General features: G+C 67.6%; 5 protein-coding genes across 9 annotated transcripts in view; 1 reads left to right on the forward strand and 4 right to left on the reverse strand.

The window, feature by feature from the left end:
• ANKRD52 (ankyrin repeat domain 52) overlaps window positions 1-6,466 on the reverse strand; it is a 51,526-nt gene extending 45,060 nt beyond the window's left edge. For 2 of the 3 annotated variants that reach the window (XM_032093989.1, XM_032093988.1), the window contains exons 1-2: window positions 6,348-6,465; window positions 1,172-1,255 (exon numbers count right to left, since the gene is read on the reverse strand). In XM_032093989.1, coding sequence (XP_031949880.1) covers window positions 1,172-1,255; window positions 6,348-6,374 — 111 coding nt within the window. In that variant the 5' untranslated portion in view covers window positions 6,375-6,465. Of the gene's footprint in view, window positions 1-1,171; window positions 1,256-6,347 lie in introns of all 3 variants that reach the window. The other variant, XM_032093987.1, reaches the window with a different exon arrangement.
• On the reverse strand, window positions 3,591-6,145 carry LOC116436702. Its single transcript, XM_032093991.1, has 2 exons — window positions 4,901-6,145; window positions 3,591-4,869 (listed from the first exon to the last, which is right to left on the reverse strand). Exons 1-2 carry the CDS (start codon window positions 5,311-5,313, stop codon window positions 4,110-4,112), a joined length of 1,173 nt encoding a protein of 390 aa, XP_031949882.1. The 5' UTR covers window positions 5,314-6,145; the 3' UTR covers window positions 3,591-4,109.
• Window positions 6,467-7,850: 1,384 nt separating the features above from the next.
• Window positions 7,851-12,086, forward strand: COQ10A (coenzyme Q10A). Its single transcript, XM_032093992.1, has 5 exons — window positions 7,851-7,945; window positions 9,446-9,565; window positions 10,574-10,766; window positions 11,253-11,354; window positions 11,452-12,086. Exons 1-5 carry the CDS (start codon window positions 7,866-7,868, stop codon window positions 11,617-11,619), a joined length of 663 nt encoding a protein of 220 aa, XP_031949883.1. The 5' UTR covers window positions 7,851-7,865; the 3' UTR covers window positions 11,620-12,086.
• A 1,174-nt stretch (window positions 12,087-13,260) lies between these two features.
• CS (citrate synthase) lies at window positions 13,261-19,682 on the reverse strand. Its single transcript, XM_032093990.1, has 11 exons — window positions 19,532-19,682; window positions 17,645-17,692; window positions 17,083-17,190; window positions 16,935-17,000; window positions 16,725-16,856; window positions 16,452-16,640; window positions 16,155-16,354; window positions 15,805-15,934; window positions 15,118-15,219; window positions 14,154-14,363; window positions 13,261-13,436 (listed from the first exon to the last, which is right to left on the reverse strand). The coding sequence occupies exons 1-11, from the start codon at window positions 19,583-19,585 to the stop codon at window positions 13,266-13,268; spliced, it is 1,410 nt and encodes a 469-aa protein (XP_031949881.1). The 5' UTR covers window positions 19,586-19,682; the 3' UTR covers window positions 13,261-13,265.
• Window positions 19,683-20,671: 989 nt separating this feature from the next.
• Window positions 20,672-25,702, reverse strand: CNPY2 (canopy FGF signaling regulator 2). 3 transcript variants are annotated; one of them, XM_032094201.1, is made up of 6 exons: window positions 24,934-25,702; window positions 24,083-24,241; window positions 23,522-23,637; window positions 23,249-23,446; window positions 23,064-23,160; window positions 20,672-21,054 (listed from the first exon to the last, which is right to left on the reverse strand). In XM_032094201.1, the coding sequence occupies exons 1-6, from the start codon at window positions 25,685-25,687 to the stop codon at window positions 21,011-21,013; spliced, it is 1,368 nt and encodes a 455-aa protein (XP_031950092.1). In that variant the 5' UTR covers window positions 25,688-25,702; the 3' UTR covers window positions 20,672-21,010. The 3 variants fall into 3 exon arrangements, with proteins under 3 accessions (XP_031950092.1, XP_031950094.1, XP_031950093.1); XM_032094203.1 differs by lacking the exon at window positions 24,934-25,702 and adding an exon at window positions 24,762-24,809; XM_032094202.1 differs by lacking the exon at window positions 24,934-25,702 and adding an exon at window positions 24,720-24,794.
• Window positions 25,703-25,751: the final 49 nt, after the last annotated feature.

Genomic DNA, 25,751 nt, shown 5'->3' on the forward strand with positions numbered 1-25,751 from the left:
GAGAGGGATGGGAGAGGGATGGGAGAGGGATGGGAGAGGGCGGGAGAGGGATGGGAGAGGGATGGGAGAGGGATGGGAGAGGGTGGGAGAGGGATGGGAGAGGGTGGGAGAGGGATGGGAGAGGGATGGGAGAGGGATGGGAGAGGGATGGGAGAGGGATGGGAGAGGGCGGGAGAGGGATGGGAGAGGGATGGGAGAGGGATGGGAGAGGGATGGGAGAGGGATGGGAGAGGGTGGGAGAGGGATGGGAGAGGATGGGAGAGGGATGGGAGAGGGATGGGAGAGGGCGGGAGAGGGATGGGAGAGGGATGGGAGAGGGATGGGAGAGGGATGGGAGAGGGTGGGAGAGGGTGGGAGAGGGATGGGAGAGGGATGGGAGAGGGATGGGAGAGGGTGGGAGAGGGATGGGAGAGGGTGGGAGAGGGTGGGAGAGGGATGGGAGAGGATGTGAAAGGACAGGAGAGGGTGGGAGAGGACACGAGAGAGATGGGAGAGGACGGGAGAGGGATGGGAAAGGGATGGGAGAGCCTTCTCCTCCTCCTTCTTCTCCTCCTCCAGTGCTGCGCTGTGAGGGGCGGGAGGTGGGAATGGAGCTGGCCAAGGGCTGGGCCAGCAGGAGAAGGGTCTGGAGAACTCCTGAGGGAGCTGGGAAAGGGGCTCAGCCTGGAGCGAAGGAGGCTCAGGAGGGACCTTTTCACCCCACAACTCCCTGACAGGAGAGCGGAGCCGGCTGGGGTCGGGCTCTGCTCCCAGGGAGCACCAGGATGAGAAATGGCCCCAGATTCCTCCGGGAGAGGGTCACGATGGACAGCAGCAGGAATTTCCTCATGGGAAGGGTGGTCAGGCTTTGGAACAGCCCACGAGGGATTTGGGGGACCCTGAGTGATGGATGGAGATGGGAATGGGAGGGATTTGGGGAGCACCAGGTGAGGGGTAAAAAGGATTTGGGGAGCACCAGGAAAGGGATGGGAGAAGGATTTTGGAAGCATCAAGTGAAGGATGGGGATGGGAGGGATTTGGGGAGCACCAGGTGAAGGACAGGAAGGATTTGGGGAGCGCGGGGTGAGGGATGGGGATGGGAGGGATTTGGGGAGCACCAGGTGAAGGACAGGAAGGATTTGGGGAGCGCGGGGTGAGGGATGGGAACGGGAGGGATTTGGGGAGCCCTCACCAGTACATTGATGTTCTCCTTCTGGTTCAGCAGCGACCGAACCTCCTCCACATCCCGGTTGAAGATGGCTTGGACCAGAGGGGGCTGCAGGGGACAACGAGAGGTGACAGTGACAGGGGACACGGCCGGAGCGCCACAGCAGCCTGATCCCGCTCTGGGAGCAAATCCCGACTCCGGGAGCAAATCCCGACTCCGGGAGCAAATCTCCACTCACAGATCCCGCTCCAGGAGCAAATTCCCACTCACAGATCCCGCTCCAGGAGCAAATCCCCGCTCACAGATCCCGCTCCAGGAGCAAATCCCCGCTCACAGATCCCGCTCCAGGAGCAAATCCCCACTCACAGATCCCACTCCAGGAGCAAATCCCGACTCCAGGAGCAAATCCCCACTCACAGATCCCGCTCCAGGAGCAAATCCCCACTCACAGATCCCACTCCAGGAGCAAATCCCGACTCCAGGAGCAAATCCCCACTCACAGATCCCGCTCCACGAGCAAATCCCTGCTCCCCGATCCCGCTCCAGCCCTGATCCCGCTCCGGGAGCAAATCCCCACTCACAGATCCCGCTCCACGAGCAAATCCCTGCTCCCCGATCCCGCTCCAGCCCTGATCCCGCTCCGGGAGCAAATCCCCACTCACAGATCCCGCTCCAGGAGCAAATCCCCTCTCCAGGAGCAAATTCCCGCTCCCAGATCCCACTCCAGGAGCAAATTCCCACTCCAGGAGCAAATCCCCACTCACAGATCCCACTCCAGGAGCAAATCCCCACTCACAGATCCCACTCCACGAGCAAATCCCCACTCCAGGAGCAAATCCCCACTCACAGATCCCTCTCCAGGAGCAAATCCCCTCTCCCAGATCCCAGTCCAGCCCTGATCCCTCTCCAGGAGCAAATCCCCACTCCCAGATCCCGGTCCAGCCCTGACCCCGCTCCAGGAGCAAATCCCCACTCCCAGATCCCTCTCCAGGAGCAAATCCCCACTCCAGGAGCAAATCCCCACTCACAGATCCCTCTCCAGGAGCAAATCCCCACTCCAGGAGCAAATCCCCACTCCCAGATCCCTCTCCAGGAGCAAATCCCCACTCCAGGAGCAAATCCCTGCTCCCAGATCCCTCTCCAGCCCTGATCCCACTCCAGGAGCAAATCCCCACTCACAGATCCTACTCCAGCCCTGATCCCACTCCAGGAGCAAATCCCCACTCACAGATCCCTCTCCAGGAGCAAATCCCCACTCACAGATCCTGCTCCAGGAGCAAATTCCCACTCCCAGATCCCGCTCCAGGAGCAAATTCCCACTCCCAGATCCCTCTCCAGGAGCAAATCCCCACTCCCAGCCCAGGCAGCACTCCCTCACCCCGTGTCCCCACCAGCCCCGGAGCCTTTTCCAGCCAGCAGAGACATTTTTTCCCGGCTGTTCCTCGAAACGCGGAGCTGGGAATGGCCGGGAAAGCCAGGGCCGAGCTCTCCGCAATGGGAACAACTCCAGCTCCTGCCCCCCGAAATTTGGGCACAAATCCCAAATCCCTCTGGGACAGCCACGATCCCTGAACCCCATTCCTTGTTCCCAGACCTAAAAATCCTAAAAAACGGGAGCGGCGGCTGCTCTTGGGATGCTCAGCACCCCCCAATCGCTGCCGAGCCCGACACGGCCCCGCTCCGGCCTCGGAGCTTTTTGGGATGGAGGGATCCTTTTGGGATGGAGGGATCCTCCCTTTTGGGATGGAGGGATCCTTTTGGGATGGAGGGATCCTTTGGGGATGGAGGAATCCTTTGGGGATGGAGGGATTTTTCCTTTTGGGATGGAGGGATCCTTCCTTTTGGGATGGAGAGATCCTTTTGGGATTAAGGGATCCTTTGGGGATGGAGGGATCCTATTGGGATGCAGGGATCCTTTTGGCATTAAGGGATCCTTTTGGGATGGAAGGATCCTTTTGGGACAGAGGGATCCTTTGGGGATGGAGGGATCCTTTTGGGATGCAGGGATCCTTTAGGGATGCAGGGATCCTTTTGGGATTAAGGGATCCTTTTGGGGATGGAGGGATCCTTTTGGGATGCAGGGATCCTTCCTTTTGGGATGCAGGGATCCTTTGGGGATTAAGGGATCCTTCCTTTTGGGGTGGAGGGATCCTTTGGGGATGGAGGGATCCTTTGGGGATGCAGGGATCCTTTGGGGATGGAGGGATCCTTTGGGGATTAAGGGATCCTTTTGGGATGCAGGGATCCTTCCTTTTGGGATGGAGGGATCCTCTGGGGATTAAGAGATCCTTTGGGGATGGAGGGATCCTTTTGGGATGGAGAGATCCTTTTGGGATGGAGGAACCCTTTTGGGATGGAGGGATCCAGGTGCTGCAGCGCCCCCCAGCTCTGCCTAACCCCCCCAAATCAGATTTAAAGCTCAAAATCCTCAAATCCCGCTTTTTTCCACCCCTCCAGAGGACACCAAGCTCCAGCTGGCAGAAACCCCTTCCCAGCCCTGCCTGATCCCAAAAAAAGGGCACTCCAAGCCCGGGAACACATCCCAGGGCAGGGCATCCCCCCAGAACGCAGCGGCCTCGGCATCACTCGGGAAGAAAATTGGGGTTTTTTTTTAAAAAAAAGGGGTTTTTTCCCCCAAAAAACAAATGAAGGGAAAAAGCTGGAAAACACCAGCGGTTGGAGCATCCCAAAAAACAAAAGTTCTGTTCCAATCGCTGGGGTCAGTCCCCGCTCCCTTCATCCCCTCCCATCCCAAATCCCCCCTTTTTTCATCCCCCTCATCCTCAGCTCCTCCTCGCAGGGCTCCAAAATCCATCCCTGGATCGACGGCAGGAGCGGGGCCAGGGTTTGGTGTGGGGTTGGGACTGGGGGGGCTCTGGCAGCTCCCGGCCCCAAAATCCAGGGGATGAAGGTGGTTTTGGGGGAATCTGTGGGGAAAAGGGGGGGTCCGAGCCCAGCGGGGTCACGGCTCCGCTGAGGGGACGGCACGGCCAGTGGGGACACTCTGCACCCCAGAAACATCCCCAAAACCTGATGGGGACACTCTGCACCCCAGAAACATCCCCAAAACATGACAGGGACACTCTGCACCCCAAGAGTGTCCCCAAAACCCGATAGGGACACTCTGAACCCCAGAAAATCCCCAAAACATGACAGGGACACTCTGCACCCCAAGAGTGTCCCCAAAACCCGATGGGGACACTCTGAACCCCAGAAACATCCCCAAAACATGACAGGGACACTCTGAACCCCATGAGAGTCCCCAAAACCTGACGGTGACACCCAGAACCCCAGACGGGTCCCCAAAACCCGATGAGGATACCCTGCACCCCAAGAAAGTCCCTGAAACATAACAGGGATACCCTGGAACCCAGGAGCATCCCCAGATCCTAATGGGGACACCCTGAACCCCAAATGTGTCCCTAAAACATGACGGGGACACCCTGCAACCCCAGAAACATCCCCAAAACATGACAGGGACACTCTGCACCCCAGGAGGATCCCCAAAACCCAACAGGGGCTCCCTGCACCCCAGAAACATCCCCAAAACCCAATGGGGACACCCTGCAACCCCAGAAACATCCCCAAAACATGACAGGAACACTCTGCACCCCAGGAGGGTCCCCAAAACCCAACAAGGGCTCCCTGCACCCCAAGAGTAACCCCAAAACCTGAAGGGGACACCCTGCGAGCCAGAGGTGCCCCCAAAACATGACAGGGACCTCAGAGGTGTCCCCAAAACTTTATGGGGACACCCCACACCCCAGGAGCATCCCCAAAACCCGATGGGGTCCACCCCGCACACGAGGGGCACCCCCAAAACTCAGTGGGGACACGCTGCACCCCGAAGGTGTCCCAAAGCCCCACGGGGACATGCTGCACACCACGGGTACCCCCAAAACCTGATGGGGACACCCTGCGCCCCAGAGGTGTCCCCAAAACCTCATCGAGAACACCCCGAACCCCAGAGGTGTCCCCAAAACCCCAACGAGGCCGCCCTGCAGCCCAGAGGTGCCCCTCAAAATCCAGGCCAGGCAGAAGGAAGCGCAGCGAGGCCGGGGTCCCATCCCGGGGGTCTTGGGGCTGGGATCCCCCCTTGATGCTCCGAACTCCTTGATCCAGGAGGTCTCATTCCCGGGATTCTCCCATTCCCGGGATTCTCCCATTCCCGGGATTCTCTCATTCCCGGGGTTCTCCCATTCCCGATCCAGGCGTCCCAACCCCAAGGATCTCCCGCTTCCGGAGCGGGGGTCCCATCCCCGGGGCTCTCCCGTTCCCGAGGTTCTCCCACTCCCGATCCAGCGGGTCCCATCCCCGGGGTTCTCCCGTTCCTGGCCGGGGATCCCACCCCTGGCCGGGGCTCTGCTGTTCCCGGTCCAGGGGCTTCCATTCCCGGGATTCTCTCATTCCCGGGATTCTCCCATTCCCGGGGTTCTCTCATTCCCGATCCAGGTGTCCCATCCCTGCGGGCTCCGCTGTTCCCGGTCCAGGGGCTGCCATTCCCGGGATTCTCCTGCTCCCGATCCAGGTGTCCCAAGCCCAGGGATCTCCCTGATCCTCGGACCGGGGGATCCCAGGGCCGGGATCCCCCCTCGATGCTCCGCGGTGCCCGGGCGGGGAGGTCCCTCCCGAGGGTCCCGTCCCCAGGGCTCCGCCACTCCCGGTCCAGGGCTCCCATTCCCGGGGTTCTCCCGGGCCAGGATCCCCCTTGGATGCTTCACATTCCCGATTCAGGGGGTCCCATTCCCGTTCCCGATCCAGGCGCTCCCACCCCGGGGGCTCCGCCGTTCCCGGGCCGGGGGGGGTTCCCTCCCGAGGGTCCCATCCCGGGGGCTCTGCCCTTCCCGCTCCAAGGGGTCCCATCCCCGGCGTTCTCCCGCTCCCGATCCAGGCGCTCCCATCCCCGGCGCTCTCCCGTTCCCGGCCCGGCCCGGCCCGTCCCGACCGCGCTGGGCCCGGAGCGGATGCGAGCGGCGACCCCCGCACATCCCGGGGCTGCAGCGGGGCCGGGGGCGGCGGGGGGGGCCCGGCGGAGCGGGGCCCGCGGCCTGGGGCGGCGCCGGGCCGGGCCCGGTGGCGGAGCCGCGCTAGGCCGCACATCCCCGGGCTGCCGTGGCGGCGCGGCCCGGGCGCGGCGGCGGCGGCGGCGGCGGCGGCGGAGGGCGGGAGCGGGGAGGGGAGGACGGGGCGGCGGCCGTACCTGGTCCGTGATGCTGAGAACCCCCATGTCGGGGCCGCCCTCAGCGCCCAGCTCCCGGCATCGGGTCCGGCCGCGGCGGCTCCGCTCGGGCGGCTGCGGGGCGGGGATGGAGCGCCGGGGATGCGCCGCCCACCGCCCCGGAGCGCCGCCGCCGACGGGGACAGCGGGAGCGGGGGGCGGCCCGGGGGCAGCGGTATCGCCCCGGGGGGACGGGGGACAGCAGGCGGAGGGGGCCGGGGGTCACCGGGCAGCGGCTGCCCCGGCCCGAAGGGTGGTGGGGTGGTGGGAGAGGGGCCCGGGGGTCGCTGCCTCTGAGCCGCTCTGCGGGGTCTCTGCAGTGGGAATCCCATCCGCAAGCGGCTGTTGGTGATCCCGGGGGGTCCCGGGAGAGCGGCTCCCCCAGGCCAAAGGGCGCTGGGACAGTGGGAGAGGGTCCCGGGGGTCTCGGTGTGCTGCCTCCGTCCTGCTCTGTGGGATCTGTCCGATGCGAGTCCTGTTCTTGTCTGGCTGTCGGTGGTCCCGGGGGTCCCTGAGCAGCGGCTCCCCCATCCCAAAGGGTGCTGGAAAGGTGGGAGAGGGTCCCGGGGGTCGCCCATGTACCACCTCCATCCCTTCTGTGGGGTGTCTCCAGTGGGAATCCCATCCCCAGGCAGCGCTCGGTGTTCCCGGGGGTCCCTGGGCGGGGACTCCCCCGATCCAAACCCATCCCGTGAGCTCGGGGTGGGGGTCCCGGGGCTCGGCGGGAGGATCCCGCTGGCTCCAGACCCCTCCCAGCTCCGAGCAGCGCCGGCCCGGTATTCCCAGCTCGGGAATCGTGTCCGGGCTGGGAACTGGTGGTTCCCTGCGCTGTGCTGGCTGAACTGGGGCGTGCTGGGATGTGCTGGGCTGAACTGGACTGGGCTGTGCTGGGCTGAACTGGGTGGTACTGGGTAATACTGGGCTAGACTGGGAGGCACTGGGAGGCCCGAGGCTGTGCTGGGCTGAACTGGGATGTGCTGGACTCTGCCAGGCTGTACTGGGAGACACTGGGAGGCCCTGGGGCGTGTTGGGCTGTACTGGGGCGGCACTGGGCCACGCAATTCCCGCAGCCGTGGTGAATTCCCGGTCTCTCGGCTCCTCTGCTCAGTTCGGAGCGGGGCCGTTACCGGGACACGGCACCGGGGACTCCCCGTCCCTCTCCGGACCGACCGACCGGGGGCACACTTGGGAGGCGGGGCCGAGCGCCTCCCTGGGCGGGGCAGCCCCGGTTGGGTCCCGGTTGGTCCCGGTTGGTCCCGGTTGGATCCCGGTGCAGCGGCAGCCGCAGCCTCGGCCCGGACTACATTTCCCATCACGCCCCGCGCACACCGACTACAACTCCCGTCGTTCCTCGCACGGGGGGCGTTGCCTCGCCCCGCCCCGTGACGTTCCCGGCGCTATGGCGACGTGGTGACGTCACGGGGTGAAAGGTCACGGCGGCGGCGGCGCCGCGTCCCGGCCCGGTCCCGGTTCCGGCCCGGCCCCGGTCCCGGCCCGGTCATGGCGGCCCGGCGGCTCCGCGGCGCCCTCCAGCTCGGGGCGCGGCAGCGCCTGCGGGCCGCGGCGGCCCCTCCCGGCAGGTGAGCAGCGGCGGCCCCCGGGCGGGCGGGGCCCGGAGGTCACACCGGCCCCGGGGGCACCGGGGCGGGCCCCGGGAGGCGATCGTGCTGCGGGGGCTCCTCCGGGCCTGCCCGCCCTCCCTTGCCCCGCGGGGTGGGAGGTCCGGGGGCACCTTGGGGAGCCGGAACGGGGCCGCGGGGTTCCGGTCCCGGCGGTGCCGCTGCCCCGGTTCCCGTGAAAGGCCCCGGGGTGGGGAAACGCTCGGTGGGCGGGGGGGGGGGGGGTCTGACCTTGGGGCAAACCCCGCGTGGGGACACCGGGAGCGGGCCGGTGCCGCCCGCGAGGGCCCCGAGCCCCGCCGGGGGGAGAGCGCCGGTGTCACCGTGCCCCGGGCGAGCGGCCGGTCCCGGGGCCCGCCGGCCGTGTCCCCGCGGCACTGACCGCTGCTCGGGGCCGGGGCACAGGAGCGGGACCGGCCCCCCCGGTTCCCGTGGGAAAGGGGGGATGTCCCCCCCACGTTGTCTCCCCTGGAGCGACACCGGAGGGGTGGAACGGGGCCGGAGCGGGACACGGGGGAGGAGCAGGAGAACCGGGAAGGCCCCCGGCGGGCAGCGGGCAGTTGTCCCCGCCTGGATTAGGTGTCCCCAAGGTCGGGTTTCCCGGCCTTCCTCCTCCTCCTCCTCCTCCTCCTGCTGCCAAGAGCAGCCCTGGGAGCCGCACTTGGCCCTGGGCACTGGCCCAGCCCCCCCAGGGGAGATTCCCAGCCCTGGGAAGGTCTGGAAGGGAGCTGGAGTGGTCAGAAAGGGACTCAGGGCTGTCTGGAAGGGGCTTGGGAAGGTCTGCAAGGGAGCTGGAGTGGTCAGAAAGGGACTCAGGGCTGTCTGGAAGGGGCTTGGGAAGGTCTGCAAGGGAGCTGGCAATTCGGGAAGGGGCCTGGGCTGCTCAGGAAGGGACCTGGAGTGGCCAGGAAGGAAGGCAGGCCTGTCAGGAGAGGGCCTGGGCTGGTTGGGAAGGGGTCTGGGCAGTTCTGGAGGGGTCAGGAAGGGAGCCAGGTCTGGAAAGGGACTGGACAGGTCTAGAGGGGATCTGGGAAGGTCTGAAAAAGGCCAAGAAGGGGCCTGGGCCAGCCTGGAGAGAGCCTGGGCTGGTCGGGAAGGGACATGGATTGGTCTGGAAGGCTCCTGGGCCGGTCTGGAGGGACCCAGATCTGTCTGGAAAGGGCCTGGGCCAGCCCGGAGAGAGCCTGGGCTGGTCAGGAAGGAACCTGGGCCAGTGCAGAAAGGACCTGGGCAGGACTGGAAGGGACCTGGGTTGATGGGGAAGGGCCCCAGGCCAGGTGGGAACGGGGCTGGGATGGTCTGGAGGGGCCCATGAGGCTCCGCAGGGATCTGGGAAGCTGCGGAAGGGCCCCCGGCCCCGCGGCGCTCCCGGGGCTGCCGCGCACGTCGCGGCTCCGCCGGTGACAGCCGGTGCTGCCCGGTGCCGCCCGGTGCTGCCCGGTGCCGCCCGTGTCCCCCCAGGCACACGGCCCTGTGTGGCCTCCGGCTCGCTGTGGCCTGGGAGCCCCGAGCCCAGCCCAGCCGCAGCTTCCTGAACCTCACCAACAAGCGCAAGGAGTACTCAGAGCGCCGCATCATCGGGTGGGTGCTGCTGGGACCCCGGCCCCAACCCCAACACTGACCTTGACCCCACCCCTGACCCCAACCCCGGCCCCAACCCCAGCCCAAATCCCAGCTCCAACCTTGGCCTTGACCCCAACTGCAGCCCCCAATCCCAGCCCCAACCCTGACTTTAAACCCAGTTCCAGCCCCAACCCCAGCCCCAATCCCAGCTCCAACCCCAATACCAACCCCAGCCCATACCCCAGTTCCAGCCCCAACCACGACCCCAACCCCAGCCCCAATCCCAGCTCCAACCCTGATCTCAACCCCAGTTCCAGCCCCAACCCCAACCCTGATCCCAACCCCAGCTCCAACCCTGGCCTTAAACCCAACCCCAATACCAACCCCAGCCCTTATCCCTGTTCCAGCCCCAACCCCAACCCTGACCCCAACCCCAGCTCCAACCCTGGCCCCAACCTTGGCCTCGACCCCAACCCCGGCCCCAATCCCGGCTCCAGCCCTGACCTTGAACCCAACCCCAGCCCCAATCCCAGCTCCAGCCCTGACCTTAAACCCAGCCCCAACCTCAGCTCCAACCCCGACCCCAATCCCAGTTCTAACCCCAATCCCAGCCTTGGCCCCAACCCCAGCCCCAATCCCGGCTCCAACCCTGATCTTAAACCCAACCCCAGCTCCAACCCTGGCCCAACCCCAACCCTGACCCCAACCCCAGCTCCAACCCTGGCCCAACCCCAACCCTGACCCCAACCCCAGCTCCAACCCTGGCCCAACCCCAACCCTGACCCCAGCTCCAACCCTGGCCCCAACCTTGGCTTCGACCCCAACCCCGGCTCCAACCCCAGCCCCAATCCCAGCTCCAACCACGGCCCCAATCCCAGTTCCAACCCCAATCCCAGCCTTGGCCCCAACCCCAGCCCCAATCCCAGCTCCAGCCCTGACCTTAAACCCAGCCCCAACCTCAGCTCCAACCCCAACCCCAGCCTCAACCCCAGCCCCAGCCGTGACCCAGCGCCATCCCTGCCCCAGGTACTCCATGCAGGAGATGTACGACGTGGTGGCCAACGTGGAGGACTACAAGAACTTCGTGCCCTGGTGCAAGAAGTCCGTGGTGGTGTCGCGGCGCTCGGGCCACGTCAAGGCGCAGCTGGAGGTGGGGTTCCCGCCCGTGCTGGAGCGTTACACGTCCATCGTCACCCTGGTGCGACCACACCTCGTCAAGGTGAGCAGGGACCTCAGGCTGGACACTGGGACAGGGCTGGGGCAGCAGGAGAAGGGTCTGGAGAACTCCTGAGGGAGCTGGGAAAGGGGCTCAGCCTGGAGCGAAGGAGGCTCAGGAGGGACCTTTTCACCCCACAACTCCCTGACAGGAGAGCGGAGCCGGCTGGGGTCGGGCTCTGCTCCCAGGGAACACCAGGATGAGAAATGGCCCCAGATTCCTCCAGGAGAGGGTCACGATGGACAGCAGCAGGAATTTCCTCATGGGAAGGGTGGTCAGGCTTTGGAACAGCCCAGGAGGGATTGGATTGCCCATCCCTGGAGGTGTCCAAGGAAGGGCTGGACGTGGCAGGTTGGTCCCAGGCTGGACTTGATGCTCCAGGAGGGTTTTCCAACCTCAAGGATTCCGTGCTCCCGGTGGCTCCCAGTGGCTCCCAGTGGCTCCCAGTGGCTCCCGAGCCCCCTGACCGCTGCCTCCCCCTCCCCCCAGGCCGTCTGCACCGACGGGCGCCTCTTCAACCACCTGGAGACCAACTGGCGCTTCAGCCCCGGCATCCCCGGCTACCCCCGCACCAGCACCGTGGATTTCTCGGTACGACCCCACCCCGAGCCCCCCGGGGAGGGCAGGGCTCACCTGCCGGGCCTCACCTGCTCTCCTCCTCCTCCTTCCTCCTCCTCCTCCTGCCCAGATCTCCTTCGAGTTCCGCTCCCTGCTGCACTCCCAGCTGGCCACCATGTTCTTCGACGAGGTGGTCAAGCAGATGGTGGCCGCCTTCGAGCGCCGCGCGGCCAAGAACTTCGGGCCTGAGACCCGCATCCCCCGGGAGCTCATGTTCCACGAGGTCCACCAGACGTGAGGGCAGCCGGGCCGGGCACCCCCGGACTGTGCCGGGCCTGCCCCGAGCCCACCCCCCAAAATATTTATATTCGAGTGCGTCTCCGCTGCCGTTGCCTCAACGTCCCCCGGGGCTGCCGTGAGCCCCCGGCCCCAGGAGCTGCGTCCCGGCGCCGGACTCCCTGGTTTTGTAGCTGATTTGGGGGTTTAAGTTTTGTTTTAGTTCTTGGTTTTTTTTTTTCCTTTTGTTCTTCTTTTTTTTTTTTGTTTTAACCCTTATTTTTGGTTGGTTTTGATTTTTTACCTCCTCGGCCAGGCCGGAGGGCCCCGGGTGGGGGCAGCTCCGGTGCCTGGGCCCCCGCCGTGCTCCGGGAGAGCGGGAGGACGGGGAGGGGGTTTTGTTGTGGGGTGGGGGCGAGGAGGATCCTACCCGGAGCTGCTGGGACTTCCCCCCCCCCCCCCCCCAATTTCCTCCCCAGCTCTTCCAGGAACAAAAGGGAAGGAGCCAGCGCAGGGAGGAGCCCCCCAAGAGCCCCCCCCGACGTCGCACACTTTGCACAAGCCACACGCACAGGGTGGGGAGGGGGCGGCTCCCGCTGCCGCCCCCCCCTCCGCCGCCCCCCACCCCCAGCACCCTCCGCAGGGACCACCACGGTCCCGACCCCACCCCCAGCTGCCCCCCCCGGCCCCACTCGCGGTTCCTCACCTGTGGCGGGGGGCACGGGGAGGCCTCGGCTCCCCACCCAGCCATGAAGCCCCCCCCCGCCCCGGGAGGGTGAGGGGCTCCCTGAGCCCCCCCATCCCGAGCCCGCCCTGGCCGTGCTGCCCGAGGAAGGGCTTTTACAGGCCAATAAAGAGCATTTTCCAAGGGTCAGCAGCCTCCTGGTCCTCATTGAGCCGTGGGAGGGGGGATTTGGGGAGGGGGCTGCATGCTGGGACCCTCCCCCCAGACCCAAACCAGGCCGGTTCTGCCGCCACCACCGAGGGGCCAAAAGGCCCCAGCGGGACCCCCGGGTGGGATGGGGGTCCCATCCCCTGCCCAGGGAGGGAGGGGGGAGCCTGGGGGTTTGTTAATAAAAACATTTATTTTGCATTTTTGTTGTTGTTTGTACAGAAGTGCCCGAGAGCCGCGAGGAGCCGGCGCGGGGGCCCGGAGGGGGTCCCAGCTCTGGCTCCCGGGGGCTTCAGGCAGGGGGGAAGGGGGGTCACACAAACACGGGGGCGCGGCCGGGGAGGAGTGTATCGAGTCCCTGCGGGGGGGCCGGACACGGGGCTGGACTGAACCCCTCTCGGGGGGGCTGCAGCGGGGCGGGGGGGGAGGGTCTGTGCCCCCCACAGCCCCACTGGGACCCCTTTACCCCTCCCCCAGCCCAGCAGTGAGGGAGCCGAGGGGCTCCCAGTGTGGGGAGCCGGGGGGGGCTCCCAGTGTGCGCAGTGAGAGCTGCTGGGGTGGGGAGGGGGCACGGGAGCCCCCCCACCCCACCAGGGTGGGGGCTCTGGGTGTGGGGCAGGGGGGGACCCCGCGGCTGCCTCTGCCCCTCCCCAGGGTGGGCAGAGGGGGAGGGGGAGCAGCCGGGGGGGGTCCCGGGGGGGGGTTCAGTGCCGAGGGCGTCCGGGCCGGGCCCGGCAGCGCGGCGTTCCCTGGGGAGCCCTGTCCCCGTCCCTTCTTTACCCGGATTTGTAGCCCACGAGCTGCATGAGGCCCTTGGTGCTCATGGATTTGGGCCTCTCCAGGGGGAATCCCAGCGCCCGGCTCCAGATGAGCTGCGACAGCACGCCCAGGGCCCGCGACACCCCGAAGAGCACCGTGTAGTAATTCATCTCCTTCATCCCGTAGTACTGCGGGGACAGCGGGGTCAGCGCGGGCAGGGGGCAGCCGGGAGCCCCCCCAGGCCACAGGGACAGACGGGACACGGAGAGGGAGAGGGACAAATGGACAGTGAGAGGGAAAGAGCGACAGGGTGAGGGACGGATGGGGAGAGGCAGGGAGAGGGATGGATGGGATAGGGAAAGAGATGGACGGGACAGGGAGAGGAACAGAGACAGGGAGAGAGACGGACAAGGCAAGGGACAGACGGAGAGGGACAGATGGATGGAGAGAGGGACGCACACACAGGAAGGAGAGCAGAGAGAGGGACAGAGAGGACAGGGAGAGGGGCAGAGACAGGGAGAGGGACACATGGACAGGAGGGACAGACAGGACAGGGAGAGGGACAGACAGAGCATGGGGCAGACAGGGAGAAGGACACATGGACAGGAGGGACAAACAGGACAGGGAGAAGGACAGAGACAGGGAGAAGGACAGACAGAGCACGGGACAGGGAGAGGGACACATGGACAGGAGGGACAGACAAGACAGGGAGAAGGACAGACAGAGCACGGGACAGACAGGGAGAAGGACACATGGACAGGAGGAACAGACAGGACAGGCAGAGGAACACGTGGACATGGAAAGGGATCCACGGACAGGGAGAAGGACGGACTAACGGGGAAAGGGACAGACAGGATGGAGAGGGGGACACAGCCAGGGAAAGGGACAGAGGACCCGGGGCTCACCTGCAGCAGGACCCCGCTGTGGGCGTCCACGTTGGGCCAGGGGTTCTTGGCCTTGCCCTGCTCCAGCAGCACGTTGGGGACAATCTTGTAGAGCTGCGCCACGAGCTTGAACAGGGGATCCTTGGGCAGGTGCTTGAGGGCGAACTCCCGCTGGCAGGTGTAGCGCGGGTCCGTCTTCCGCAGCACCGCGTGCCCGTACCCCGGCACCACCTGCAGGCACGGGGGTCAGAGCCTGGGCCTGATCTCCAGCACGGCCCCTGAACCCCAGCCCTGACCCCCAGCATGGCCCTGAACCCTGGAACAGCCCCGAACCCTGGCCCTGACCCAGGGAACAGCCCCTGACCCATGGAACAGCCCCTGACCCCTGGAACAGCCCCTGACCCCAACCCCTGACTCCCAGCATGGCCCTGACCCCTGGAACAGCCCCCTGACCCCCAGCACGGCCTTGACCCCTGGAACAGTCCCTGACCCCTGGCCCTGACCCCTGGAACAGCCCCTGACCCCTGGCCCTGACCCCCAGCACAGCCTTGACCCCTGGAACAGCCCCTGACCCCCAGCACAGCCTTGAACCCTGGAACAGCCCCCTGACCCCTGGCCCTGACCCCTGGAACAGCCCCCTGACCCCTGGAACAGCCCCTGACCCCTGGAACAGCCCCCTGACCCCTGGAACAGCCCCCTGACCCCTGGCCCTGACCCCTGGAACAGCCCTGACCCCTGGCCCTGACCCCTGGAACAGTCCCTGACCCCTGGCCCTGACCCATGGAACAGCCCTGACCCCTGGAACAGCCCCCTGACCCCTGGCCCTGACCCCCAGCATGGCCTTGACCCCTGGAACAGCCCCTGACCCCTGGAACAGCCCCTGACCCCTGAACAGCCCCTGACCCCTGGAACAGCCCCCTGACCCCTGGCCCTGACCCCTGGCCCTGACCCCTGGAACAGCCCCGAACCCCAGCCCCGGGCTCACCCTGCCCGAGTTGAGCGTGTTCCAGATGAAATCCCGCAGCTTCTCATCCGACACGTCCTGGCCCAGCTCCTTCTGCAGGTCAGTGAGCCAGAGCAGCACCTCCTGCAGGAACGGCCCGAGTGAGGCCAGGGGAGTGCGGAGAGGGACGGAGGGACACGTGGAAGGGGAGAGGGACACGTGGAAGGGGAGAGGGACACGTGGAAGGGGAGAGGGACAGGCAGAGGGATGCATGAACAGGAGGGACAGATGGACAGGGAGACAGAGACACGGGACAGCGAGAGGGACAGACAGACAGGAAGAGGGACACATGGACAGGAGAAGGGGCAGACAGGACAGGGACAGGAACACGTTGACAGGGAGATGGACAGACAGCAGGTGGGGGCAGACAGACAGGAAGAGGGACATGGACAGGGAGAGTGACAGGAGAAGGACACATGAACAAATTGACAGGGAGAGGGACAGGGACACCGACAGACTGACAGTGAGAGGGACACGGACAGACTGACAGCGAGAGGGACATGGACAGCGAGACAGCGAGAGGGACACGGACAGCGTGACAGGGAGAGGGACATGGACAGACTGACAGGCAGAGGGACACGGACAGACTGACAGCGAGAGGGACACGGACAGACTGACAGGCAGAGGGACATGGACAGACTGACAGTGAGAGGGACGCCCAGGACCCACCTGGTTGGCGAGGCCGTGCAGGGGCCCGGCCAGGCCGTTCATGGCAGCGGCGAAGGCGAGGTACGGGTCCGACAAGGCGCTGCCCACGAGGTGGCTCGTGTGGGCACTCACATTCCCTCCCTCGTGGTCACTGCCGGGGTGAGGGGGGACCATGAAGACTCCCCCAGCCCCACCAAACGCCTTCCACGGCGTTTTGGGGGTGGGGATACGATGTTCCCAGCCCCGCCTGTTCCCGGTGACACTCGTGGAGCAGCCCTGGCACGTCCCTGGCCCCGGGGGTTGGGAACGGAGCCAAACCCCCGCCCACTCCTCGTCCTCACCTGCTCCAGGTGCGGCTCGCAGCTCCCTACCTGTGGATGGTGAGGTAGAGCCGCATCAGCTCGATGAACTGGGGGTCGGTGTAGCCCAGCATGTTGGTGAAGTTGTGGGACCAGTCGAGGTTGGGGTCGATGGCCCCGATGCCGCTGCCCTCACGGTACAGGTTGCGGTAGATCTTGGCGGCCACGCACGGCAGCTTGGCGATCAGGTCCATGGCGTCCTCGTACACAAACTGCGGCCAGCGGGGTGAGACCGTGCTCCCCTGACCCCCCCCCTGCACCCAAATCCACCCCCGAAAGTCAGCGTCGGGGCGCCGGCTGCCCCCGTACCTCCCAGTACTTGGCGCGGTGGATGCCCTGGGCGTAGGCGCGGGCGAACTTGCTCTCACTGTTGAGGGCGGTGACGGCGGCGCTCAGCTGGGACATGGGGTGCAGGTTGGTGGGGAAGTTGTCCAGCATGGTCACCACGTGCGAGGGCAGGGCTGCACGCTTGGCCCACTCCCGGGACAGCCAGGTCACCTACGGGATGCGCCGGGGCTGAGCTGCGGGGCCGGGGGCTGTCAGAGCCCGCTCCGCTGTTCCCAGCCCCCATCCCGGTGCTACCTGCTCCTGGGTTGGGATTTCTCCGGTCACCAGCAGCCAGAAGAGCCCCTCGGGCAGCGGCTCCTCTCCCCCTGCAGCTTTGGGCAGCTTCTTCTGGCACTCGGGAATGCTGTACCCACGGAAGCGGATGCCCTGCGGAGCCGGGAGCGTCAGCGGGGCTGGGGTGGGATGGGGTGGGATGAGGTGGGATGGGGTGGGATGGGGTCCTACCTCGTCAGGATCCAGCACAGAGGTCTCGTAGATCAGCCCTTTCATGCCCCTCATGCCGCCGTACACCTGGAAGGGGCCGGCAGGCCGCGGTGAGGGACGGTGGCGGGGCCCGGTGGCCCCGGCACGGCTGCGGTGGCCGCACACTCACCATGTCCACTGTGATCTGCCCGATGGCCGTGCTGCCGTGCTGCTGCCGGAAGCTCTTGATCTTGGCCTGCTCCTTGGGGATCATGGTGGCCAGGACGTCTTTGAGGTTCTGGGGACAGGGGAGAGGGGAGGGGGATGTGAGATGGGAGCTGAGCACTGGGGAGGGGGGGACAAGAGAGGGTGACAGGAAAGGGGGGTTCTCTTGGAGAGGGGTGACAGAAGAGGTGGGACGGGAGAGGGGAGTGACAAAGGAGGGGGAAAGAGGAGAGGGAATTCCCCTTGGAGAGGATGATGGGAAAGGGGGTGACAGGAGAAGGGGCAATAGAACAGGGGGCTCCCCTTGGAGAAGGGTGACAAGAGAGGGGGCCACAGGGAAGGGGTGACAGGACAGGGGGTGACAGGAGAGGGGGTGACAGGAGAGGTGGAGACGGGAAAGGGGAGGGGGTGACAGGAGAGGGGCCTCCCCTTGGAGAGTGGTGACAGGAGAGGGGGCCACAGGGAAGGGGTGACAGGAGAGAGGTCACAGGTGACAGGACAGGGGTCACAGGAGAGGCCCCCCTTACCGTGGTGGTGCTGGCGTGGCGAGCAGCGAAGAGGACGCACGGTGCATTCTGCGGGACAGCGAACACAGAGACCCTCTGTCACCAGGGCAGAGCTGCCTCTTTTTGGGGGGTGCAGCCACACGAGCCCCCCCAGCCCCGTGGCCGGAGCTGCCCCACGACCCCAGCGAGACCCTGGTTCCCAAGGACGCCGTGTCCGGCAGCGGCCGGAGCCGCTTCCCTCGCCCACGCGGGCGCGGATCAGAGCCGGGATCAGCCGGGACCCGGAGCTGGCACGGGGAACGAGGCCGCGTTCTCCTTCCTGGAGCCGAGCCCGGCCAGCCACGGCCGCGGTTTTCCTGCGCCGGGGAATCCGAACTTTGTTCCTCGCCCACGCGTGGGAACCACGGGGACTCCGGCCGGCCGGGGACACCCCGGGAACACCCCGGCGCTGGCAGCGCAGGGGCACGGGGACACCGCGCTGGGCAACGGGGACTGGGGGACACCGGGGGACACCGGGGGACACCGTGCCGGGGGCTGCCACCCGCAGGGACACCCGGAGCTTCCCCGGGGCCGGGAGCTGCGGCAGCGCCTGCGGCAGAGCCAGAACATGACTCGGTTTTTCCGCTGGCTGCCGGGAGGACGCGGGGGGGCCGCGCCGCGGAGAATCCCCCCCGGTGTCCCCCGGCCCCCCGCGAGCCTCCGGCCCGGCCTGGGGGGTCCCCGGCACCCCGGGCGTGGCCGTGGCGAGTGGCGGGGCCGTGTCTCCCCGCAACAGGCGGCTCCGGGAAGGGAAAATGCCGGCGGAACAATGGAGGCGGCAGCGGGAAGCCCAAGGTCAAGGCGGCCGCTGTCGCCGCCGCGGGGGCCCCGTCACCCCCCATCCCCGTGTCACCCCCAGTGTCACCCCAGTGTCACCCCGTTTTGGGGGTCGCCACGGCTCGTCCCGGCTGTCACCGAGGTGCCACTGGCTCAAGGTCACACGTGTTGGCGGTGACACCGGGCACCGGCTCGGGGCGGGGGGTGCCGGGGCGCACCGTGACCCTCCGGGGGCTCCCGCTGGGCTCGGGGGTGCGGGGGCTCCCCGGCTCGAGGGTGAGCGGTCAGGCCGAGGGGAGGAGGAGGAGGGTCGGGATCACGGCTCAAGCCGGTGCGGGGCCGGTGAGCAGGGCCAAGTGGGGCATCATAAATATCCCAAAATATCGCCCGGTCGATAAAGACACCGCAACGCCCGTTACGAAACGCCGGGGCCGCAACCAAGACAAACAGACCGGGGGGACCGGGGCTCGTCCGGCCCGGTACCGATGCTCGGCCCGCACGGGGGTCCCCCTCGCTATGACCCCGTTGTCCTCTACGGCACCGGGACGCTGAGGAAGGGCGGCGGCGGCGGCGGCGTGGGGGAACCCCGCCTCCACCCTCCCACTGCCGGTACAGCCGGGCGGGGGCTCCCGGGGCCGGCGCGGGGCTCCCCGGGGGGCGCCCGGGACCCCCCAATCCCGGCGCTGCAGCGCAGCCGCACAACGGGGACGGGGGCGCGGCGGGACCGGAGCCCCCAGCGGGGGCTGCCCCAGGGCGGGGGGCCCCACACGGGGCTGAGGCAGCGGCGGAGCCCCCCGAGCGCGGACCGGGCTCGGAGCCCCCCGAGCCGCTCCCGCTGCCTGCGGCTCTGACAAGGCCGTAGCGGGAGAGCCCGGCGCCGGTTCCCGCCACGTGCTGCTGCCCTGGTCCCGATCCCGGTCGCGATCCCGGTCCCCCCCGGTCCCATCCCCCCTTCCTCCGCCGCCAACGCGCGGCCCCTTTAAGGCAGCGCCCCCCGCGTCGCCCCTTTAAGAACCGGACCCCCCCCACCCTCCCTTCCCCCCGCGGCGTCGCCCCTTTAAGGCGAGGCGAGGCCGGGCCGGGCGCGCTCACCTTGGGCCCGCGGAGGCGCGCGGCCGCCCGGCTGCCGGCGGCGAGGAGCGTCATGGCGGCACCGGGACGGGACAGGCCGGGACAGAGCGGGGCCGGGACCGGGAGCGGGACCGGGACCGGGACCGGGGCGGGAGCGGCGGCGGCCGGGGGTCCTCACCACGAGGGCGTGGCGGAGCGCGGCGCTGTTCATTAGCATAACCCCGCCCCCTCCGGGCAGACCGTTCGCTATTGGCCAAGCGGCGCGCCGTGGGGCGGGGCTACGCTAATAAAGCGGCGAGGGGCGCGAGCTATAGGTGGCCGCCGCATTCGCCTGATCAGGGCCAGGGGTGGGGTGAGGGGCGCCCGCCCCGTCTCGTGACATCACCGGCCGCAGTGTGTGACGTCATGGCCCTGGGTGGCCCCCGCGGCCGCGTCGGTGTCTCGGTGGGGCTCGGCTGCGGGGGAGGGGGGCAACCCCGTGACGTCACCAGGCGCGCGGCCGTGCAGTATGAGGTCACCGGAGCCCATGACGTCATCCCGCACGTGGCCGCAGTGGCTTAAGGTGATAGGCTGTGGCGTGACCCTGGCTCCGTGGTGACGTCAGGGGGTGGCGTGTAAGCGGCCCCGCTGACCCCAGGGCATTGTCCCACTGGCCCCGGTGCAACGGGTGGCACGGGGTGATGGGCGCCGGCAGAGGGGCAGAACCCAAAGGGTGCTCCTGCAGGCTGGCCAGGTGACATCGGGTGACATCGGGTGACACAGGGTGATACAGGGTGACACAGGGTGACCGGCCACAGCAGCAAGGCCAAAACCTCCACAGAGCCCTCGCCGTGGTGGGGTAACACAGGATGACAGCTGAGGGCCACACCCTCCACGAAGGGGTGACATGAGGTGACACGGCGTGACCAGCAGCAGCCAAGACCCCCCCATTGTGCCCCCACGATGGCGGGGTGATGTGACATGGGACAACACGGGGTGACCGGCCGCAGCCGAGGGGCCGGACCCCCATGGTGCCCCCGCAGGGGCAGGGCTGGGTGACCCGGGGTGCCACAGGGTGCCACAGAGCCATGGGCTCACCCGTGTCCCTGCCCCACAGCTGAGCCACCGGGGACACGTGGGGACACCGCTGTCCCCACCCCACACGCACACCGGACCAGAGCGTCCCTCGGGCAGGCCCGCGGCCCCTTTATTGCCTGCAGCAGGGAGGGGGAGTCCCCAAACCCCCCGCCCTGGGGGGGGGGGCCGAGCCCCGGTGTGTCCCCCCCCGTGTCCCCCGGCAGCGGGGCAGGAATGTCCCTGAAATGTCCCAGCAGGAGCGAGGATGTGGCCCCGGCCCCGTGGCCGTCCCGGTGCCCCCGCACGGGGAATAAATAGGATGGGAGCTGCGCACGGGCCGGGGCGGCGGCTTCGGAGCCGCGGAGCTCCCAGTAGGTCTGTCTGTCTGTCCCGGCGACATCCCGGTGGATCCCGGCGCTGTCCCGGTCCCTGCTCCGGAGGCGGTCACAGCTCGTCGTGCGGGATGTGCAGCGCGTGGTCACACAGGTCTGCGGGGACAAACGGGGACCCTCAGCGGGTGCCGGAGCCCTGGGGGACCCTCAGGATGGGGTGGAGCCCCATGGAATTCTCGGGATATGCTGGAGCCCATTGGGACTCCCAGGATATGACAGCGCTGTGGGACTGTCCATGGTGGAGCCCCGTGGGACCCTCAGGATGCCCCAGACCCCTGTGGGACCACCACGATGTGTCAGAGCCCCATGGGACCCCCAGGTAATGGCAGCTCCATGGGACCCTCCATGGTGGAACCCCATGGGACCCTCAGGATGCCCCAGACCTGTGTGCAACCCTCAGGATGCCCCAGACCCATGTGGGACCCTAGGGATACCCCAGACCCCCACGAGACCCCCAGGACACGGCAGCCCCATGGGACCCTCCGTGGTGGAGCCCTGTGGGACCCTAAGGATGCCCCAGACCCCTGTGGGACCACCAGGATGTGTCAGAGCCCTGTGGGACCCCCAGGACACGGCAGCCCCATGGGATCCTCCGTGGTGGAGCCCTGTGGGACCCTCAGGACACCCCAGACCCTCACAAGACCCCCAGGACATGGCAGCCCTGTGGGACCCTCCATGGTGGAGCCCCGTGGGACCCTCAGGATGCCCCAGACCCGTGTGGGACCCTAGGGATGCCCCAGACCCCCATGAGACCCCCAGGACACGGCAGCCCCATGGGGCCCTCCGTGGAGGAGCCCCGTGGGACCCTCAGGACACGTCAGAGCCCTGTGGTGCCCTGTCCCCTCCTGCCCTGGCACCAGGACCGCTCCCCGCTGTGACCTGAGCTGGGGCCAGCGGCGCTTCCCCGGCTTTGTCCGGTGGTTAATGATAAACGCGGCTCTTTGGACACAGCCACAGCCCGGCCTGTCCCTGCTCCGGCCCCTGCACTGCCGGACACAGGAGGAGCCCCAGGAGCAGCTGTGGAGACCCTCAGGATCCCCTGGGAAGGAGCGTTTCCCTGATGGCCGTGCCAGGTACAAAGGGACCTGCCCTGGCCCTGTGTGGGGCCCCGTCCAGGACTGGAGTGGCCCAAAGGTCACCTCGTGCCCTGACCTGAGTGTTTGTGAGCTGCAAATAGCCCCAGAACAGGGACAGGGCCATTGGATGTGCCAGGAGAGGCCACAGAGTCAGCACAGCAGCTGCCCTGGCTCGGCCCCAGCATCCAAAAAAAGTCCGGGCACTGGGCTGTGACGGGGAGCCGGGATTTTGGGAAGAGCTTGCAGCTCCTCCCTGCTCTGGGCTGGCAGGAAATTCTATCCCAGCACCAACGGAGCAGCCACGACCCCCAGACAGCAGGAGAGACCCCAGGAACAGCAAGAGAGACCCCCAGGAACAGCCCCTGCTCTGGGCTGGCAGCAAATCCCATCCCAGCACTGATGGAGCAGCCACAACCCCTGGAAGAGCAGGAGAGACCCTCAGGAACAGCTCCAGCTCTGAGCTGGTATCTCCTCCCATCCCAGCATGAACAGAGCAGATACAGCCCCTGGAACAGCCGGAGCAACTCCCTGGAACTGCAGGAAAGATCCCCAGGGACAGCCCCTGCTCGAGGTCAGTATCTCCTCCCATCCCAGCACCAAGGGAGCAGCAAAGACCCCCAAACAGCAGGAGAGACCCCCTGGGACAGCAGCAAAGATCCCCAGGGACAGCCCCTGCTCGGGGTCAGCGCCTCCTCCCATCCCAGCACTGACGGAGCAGCTTCAGCCTCTGGAGCAGGAGAGACCCCAGGGACAGCCCCAGCTCTGGGCTGGAATCTCCTCCCATCCCAGCACCGATGGAGCAGGAGAGACTCCCAGAACAGCAGGAAAAACTCCCAGGAACAGCTCCAGCTCTGGGCCAGCATCTCCTCCCATCCCAGCACCAACAGAGCAGGAGAGACCCCCGGAACAGCCAGAGAGACCCAGGGACAGCCCCAGCTCTGGGCTGGAATCTCATCTCCTCCCATTCCAGCACCGATGGAGCAGCCACGACCCCGGGATGAGCAGCAGAGCCCAAGCCCCCCGGCTCACCCGTCCTCTTGCTGCAGAGCCGGTCCTTGACGTTTTCAGCCTCGTGGGAGAGAAACTCGATGAGCTCGTCCTCGTACTCCTCGGCGATGCTCTCGCACTGCAACGGCACCGGTGACACCGGTGACACCCCTGGAGCCCCTCACCCACCCACACCCTCCCAGGAGCTCCCCTCTCCCCCCACGCACCGCGAATTTCAGGCTGGAAGTCACATCTCCGTCGAATTTGACGCCGGAAAGATCCATCTTGGTCCCGTCGTGGGAGATGACCCGGACGTAGCTCTTGCGGTGCGTGGCCGGATCCACCTTCTCCCCGTATTCCTTCATTTTCTCGCACACCCGCTCCAGCAGCTCCGTCAGGTGCGCCTCTGACCGTGCATAAGGCACCTGCGGCCCCGGGGAGGGGTCAGCGGGGTCCCCCCGGAGCGGGACAGGCAGCGGGGACAGCGGGAGAGGCCTCACCTCCACCACCGACTGGCTGCCGTCGGGGTTGATCCGGAACGAGCCCATCTGGATGGTTTTCCTGGGATCCACCTGGGCGATCTCCCACTCCAGTTCGTCCACCAGCGCCCGGCAGGCTGTGGGACACACGGTGACATGGGGGGCACGGTGACATGAGGGACACAGGGTCATGGGGAAGCTGGCACAGACACTCCTGTGGCTGCCCAGAGCCAGACTGGTGGGACTGGGGCAGACTGGGATGGTGGGTGTGCAAGGAGACGTCCCCACGGCCTGGGGACCCTCAGCCTGTCCCTGAGCAGGGTGAGCAGGTCCCACTGGACACCTCCCCACCCTGTGCCACCACCCTGGCCTGTGCCACCACCCTGACCTGTGCCGCCTGTCGCCCTCTGCCCCGTCCTGTCTTGCCCTGTCCCTTCTGTGTCCCTCTGTCCCTGTCCAGCCCTGTCTCCCCATCTCACCCTGTCCTATCCCGTCCCCCCCGTTCTGTTCCCTGTCCTCCCTTTCCCCCCCTTTCCCACCCTGTCCCCCTGACCCATCCTGTCCCCCCGTGTTCCCCCGCACCTCCGCAGTGCAGGTCCTGGCTCCGGCGGGCTCCGGCCGTGGGCAGCAGCGATGCCAAGGCCAGGGCCAGGCCGAGCAGTGCCGGGACCCGGCCCCTCATCCTCAGGGCTCCGCAGATTCCCGGGATCCCGCCCCGCATCCTCAGGGCTCCGCTGTCACCTGCGGGCAGGGGCAGCTCCAGCGCCGGTGGCTCCGCTGGCCCCGCACCTCGTCCCATCCCTGGTCGGCCCGTCCGACCCCCGGGAGCCCCGTTCCCTGCAGAGCCCGGTTCTCCTTAGGGCTCCATCCCTTGCCGAGTCCCGTTAGTGCCCCTGGACACCACAGGGACCCCTCCCCTATACGGCAGAGCCCAGAGCCCCTACAGAGATTCCTTCACTACAGAGCAGGGTCCAGAACTCCTACAGAACCTCCTCCTCTATAGACCAGAGCCCGGAGCGCCTATAGAGCCCCCTCCCCTATAGAGCAGAGCTCAGACGCCCCTACAGAGCCCCCTCCCCTCCGGGATCCCCTCACAGCCCCCTACGGAGCCCTTCGCCTCCAGGGCCGAGCCCAGCGCCTCCCTGGGAGCCCCCTCGTCCCGCGCCCCCCATCCCGAGCTCCGGGCCGGGCCGAGCCCCCCGCCCTGCGCCCCCCGTACCGGCCGCTCTCCCGTCCCGCTCCCACCGCCCCCCACACCGACCGGCTGCCCCGGGACTGCCCGCGGCGCCGCCGGTCCCGGCGCGCCCCCGCCCCGCCCCGCCGCGGGCCACGGCCGCTCGGAGCGGGCGGCGGCCGAGCCGCGCCGGGTGGCGTAGCCGGTCGGACCGGTCAGACCAGCAGGGGCGGCTCCTCGGCCCGCGGCGGGGCCGAACCGTGAGCAGGCAGCGCCGGGGGCAGCCCGAGACGGGCACCGAAGGCCCCGCCGTTGCCAGGGCCCGGCCGCGTGGCGCTCGGCCCTGCGTGGGCGGGGCCTGGCGTGACCCCGCCCACCGGATCGGCCTGGCCACGCCCCCGCCCCGCCTCAGCCGCGTCCCGGGGCCGGGACCGAGACCGGGTTCGGGTCCGTCCCGCCGTGCCCCCGCTCTGAGCCCCGGACCGAGACCGGGTTCGGGTCCGTCCCGCCGTGCCCCCGCTCTGAGCCCCGGACCGAGACCGGGTTCGGGTCCGTCCCGCCGTGCCCCCGCTCTGAGCCCCGGACCGAGACCGGGTTCGGGTCCGTCCCGCCGTGCCCCCGCTCTGAGCCCCGGACCGAGACCGGGTTCGGGTCCGTCCCGCCGTGCCCCCGCTCTGAGCCCCGGACCGAGACCGGGTTCGGGTCCGTCCCGCCGTGCCCCCGCTCTGAGCCCCGGACCGAGACCGGGTTCGGGTCCGTCCCGCCGTGCCCCCGCTCTGAGCCCCGGACCGAGACCGGGTTCGGCTCTGTCCCGCCGTGCCCCGGTCTGAGCCCAGGTCCTGGTCCGTCCCGCCGTGCCTCCGGTCTGAGCACCGACCCGGACCTTGGTCCGTCCTGCCGTGCCCCGGTGCTGGTCCCGTTCCGAGCCCGGGCCCGGTCAATGCTGCCGTGTCCCCGGTGCCAGCCCGGCTCCTCTGCACCGTGTCCCTGCTCCCAGCCCCGGTCCCGGTCATTCCTGCCGTGTGCCCTGTGTCAGCCCCGCTCCTTCCTGCTGCGCGGCCGATCCGGGACTTTCCT

This window comes from Corvus moneduloides, chromosome 30 (genome assembly GCF_009650955.1).
Source record: "Corvus moneduloides isolate bCorMon1 chromosome 30, bCorMon1.pri, whole genome shotgun sequence".
Lineage (NCBI taxonomy): Eukaryota > Metazoa > Chordata > Aves > Passeriformes > Corvidae > Corvus > Corvus moneduloides.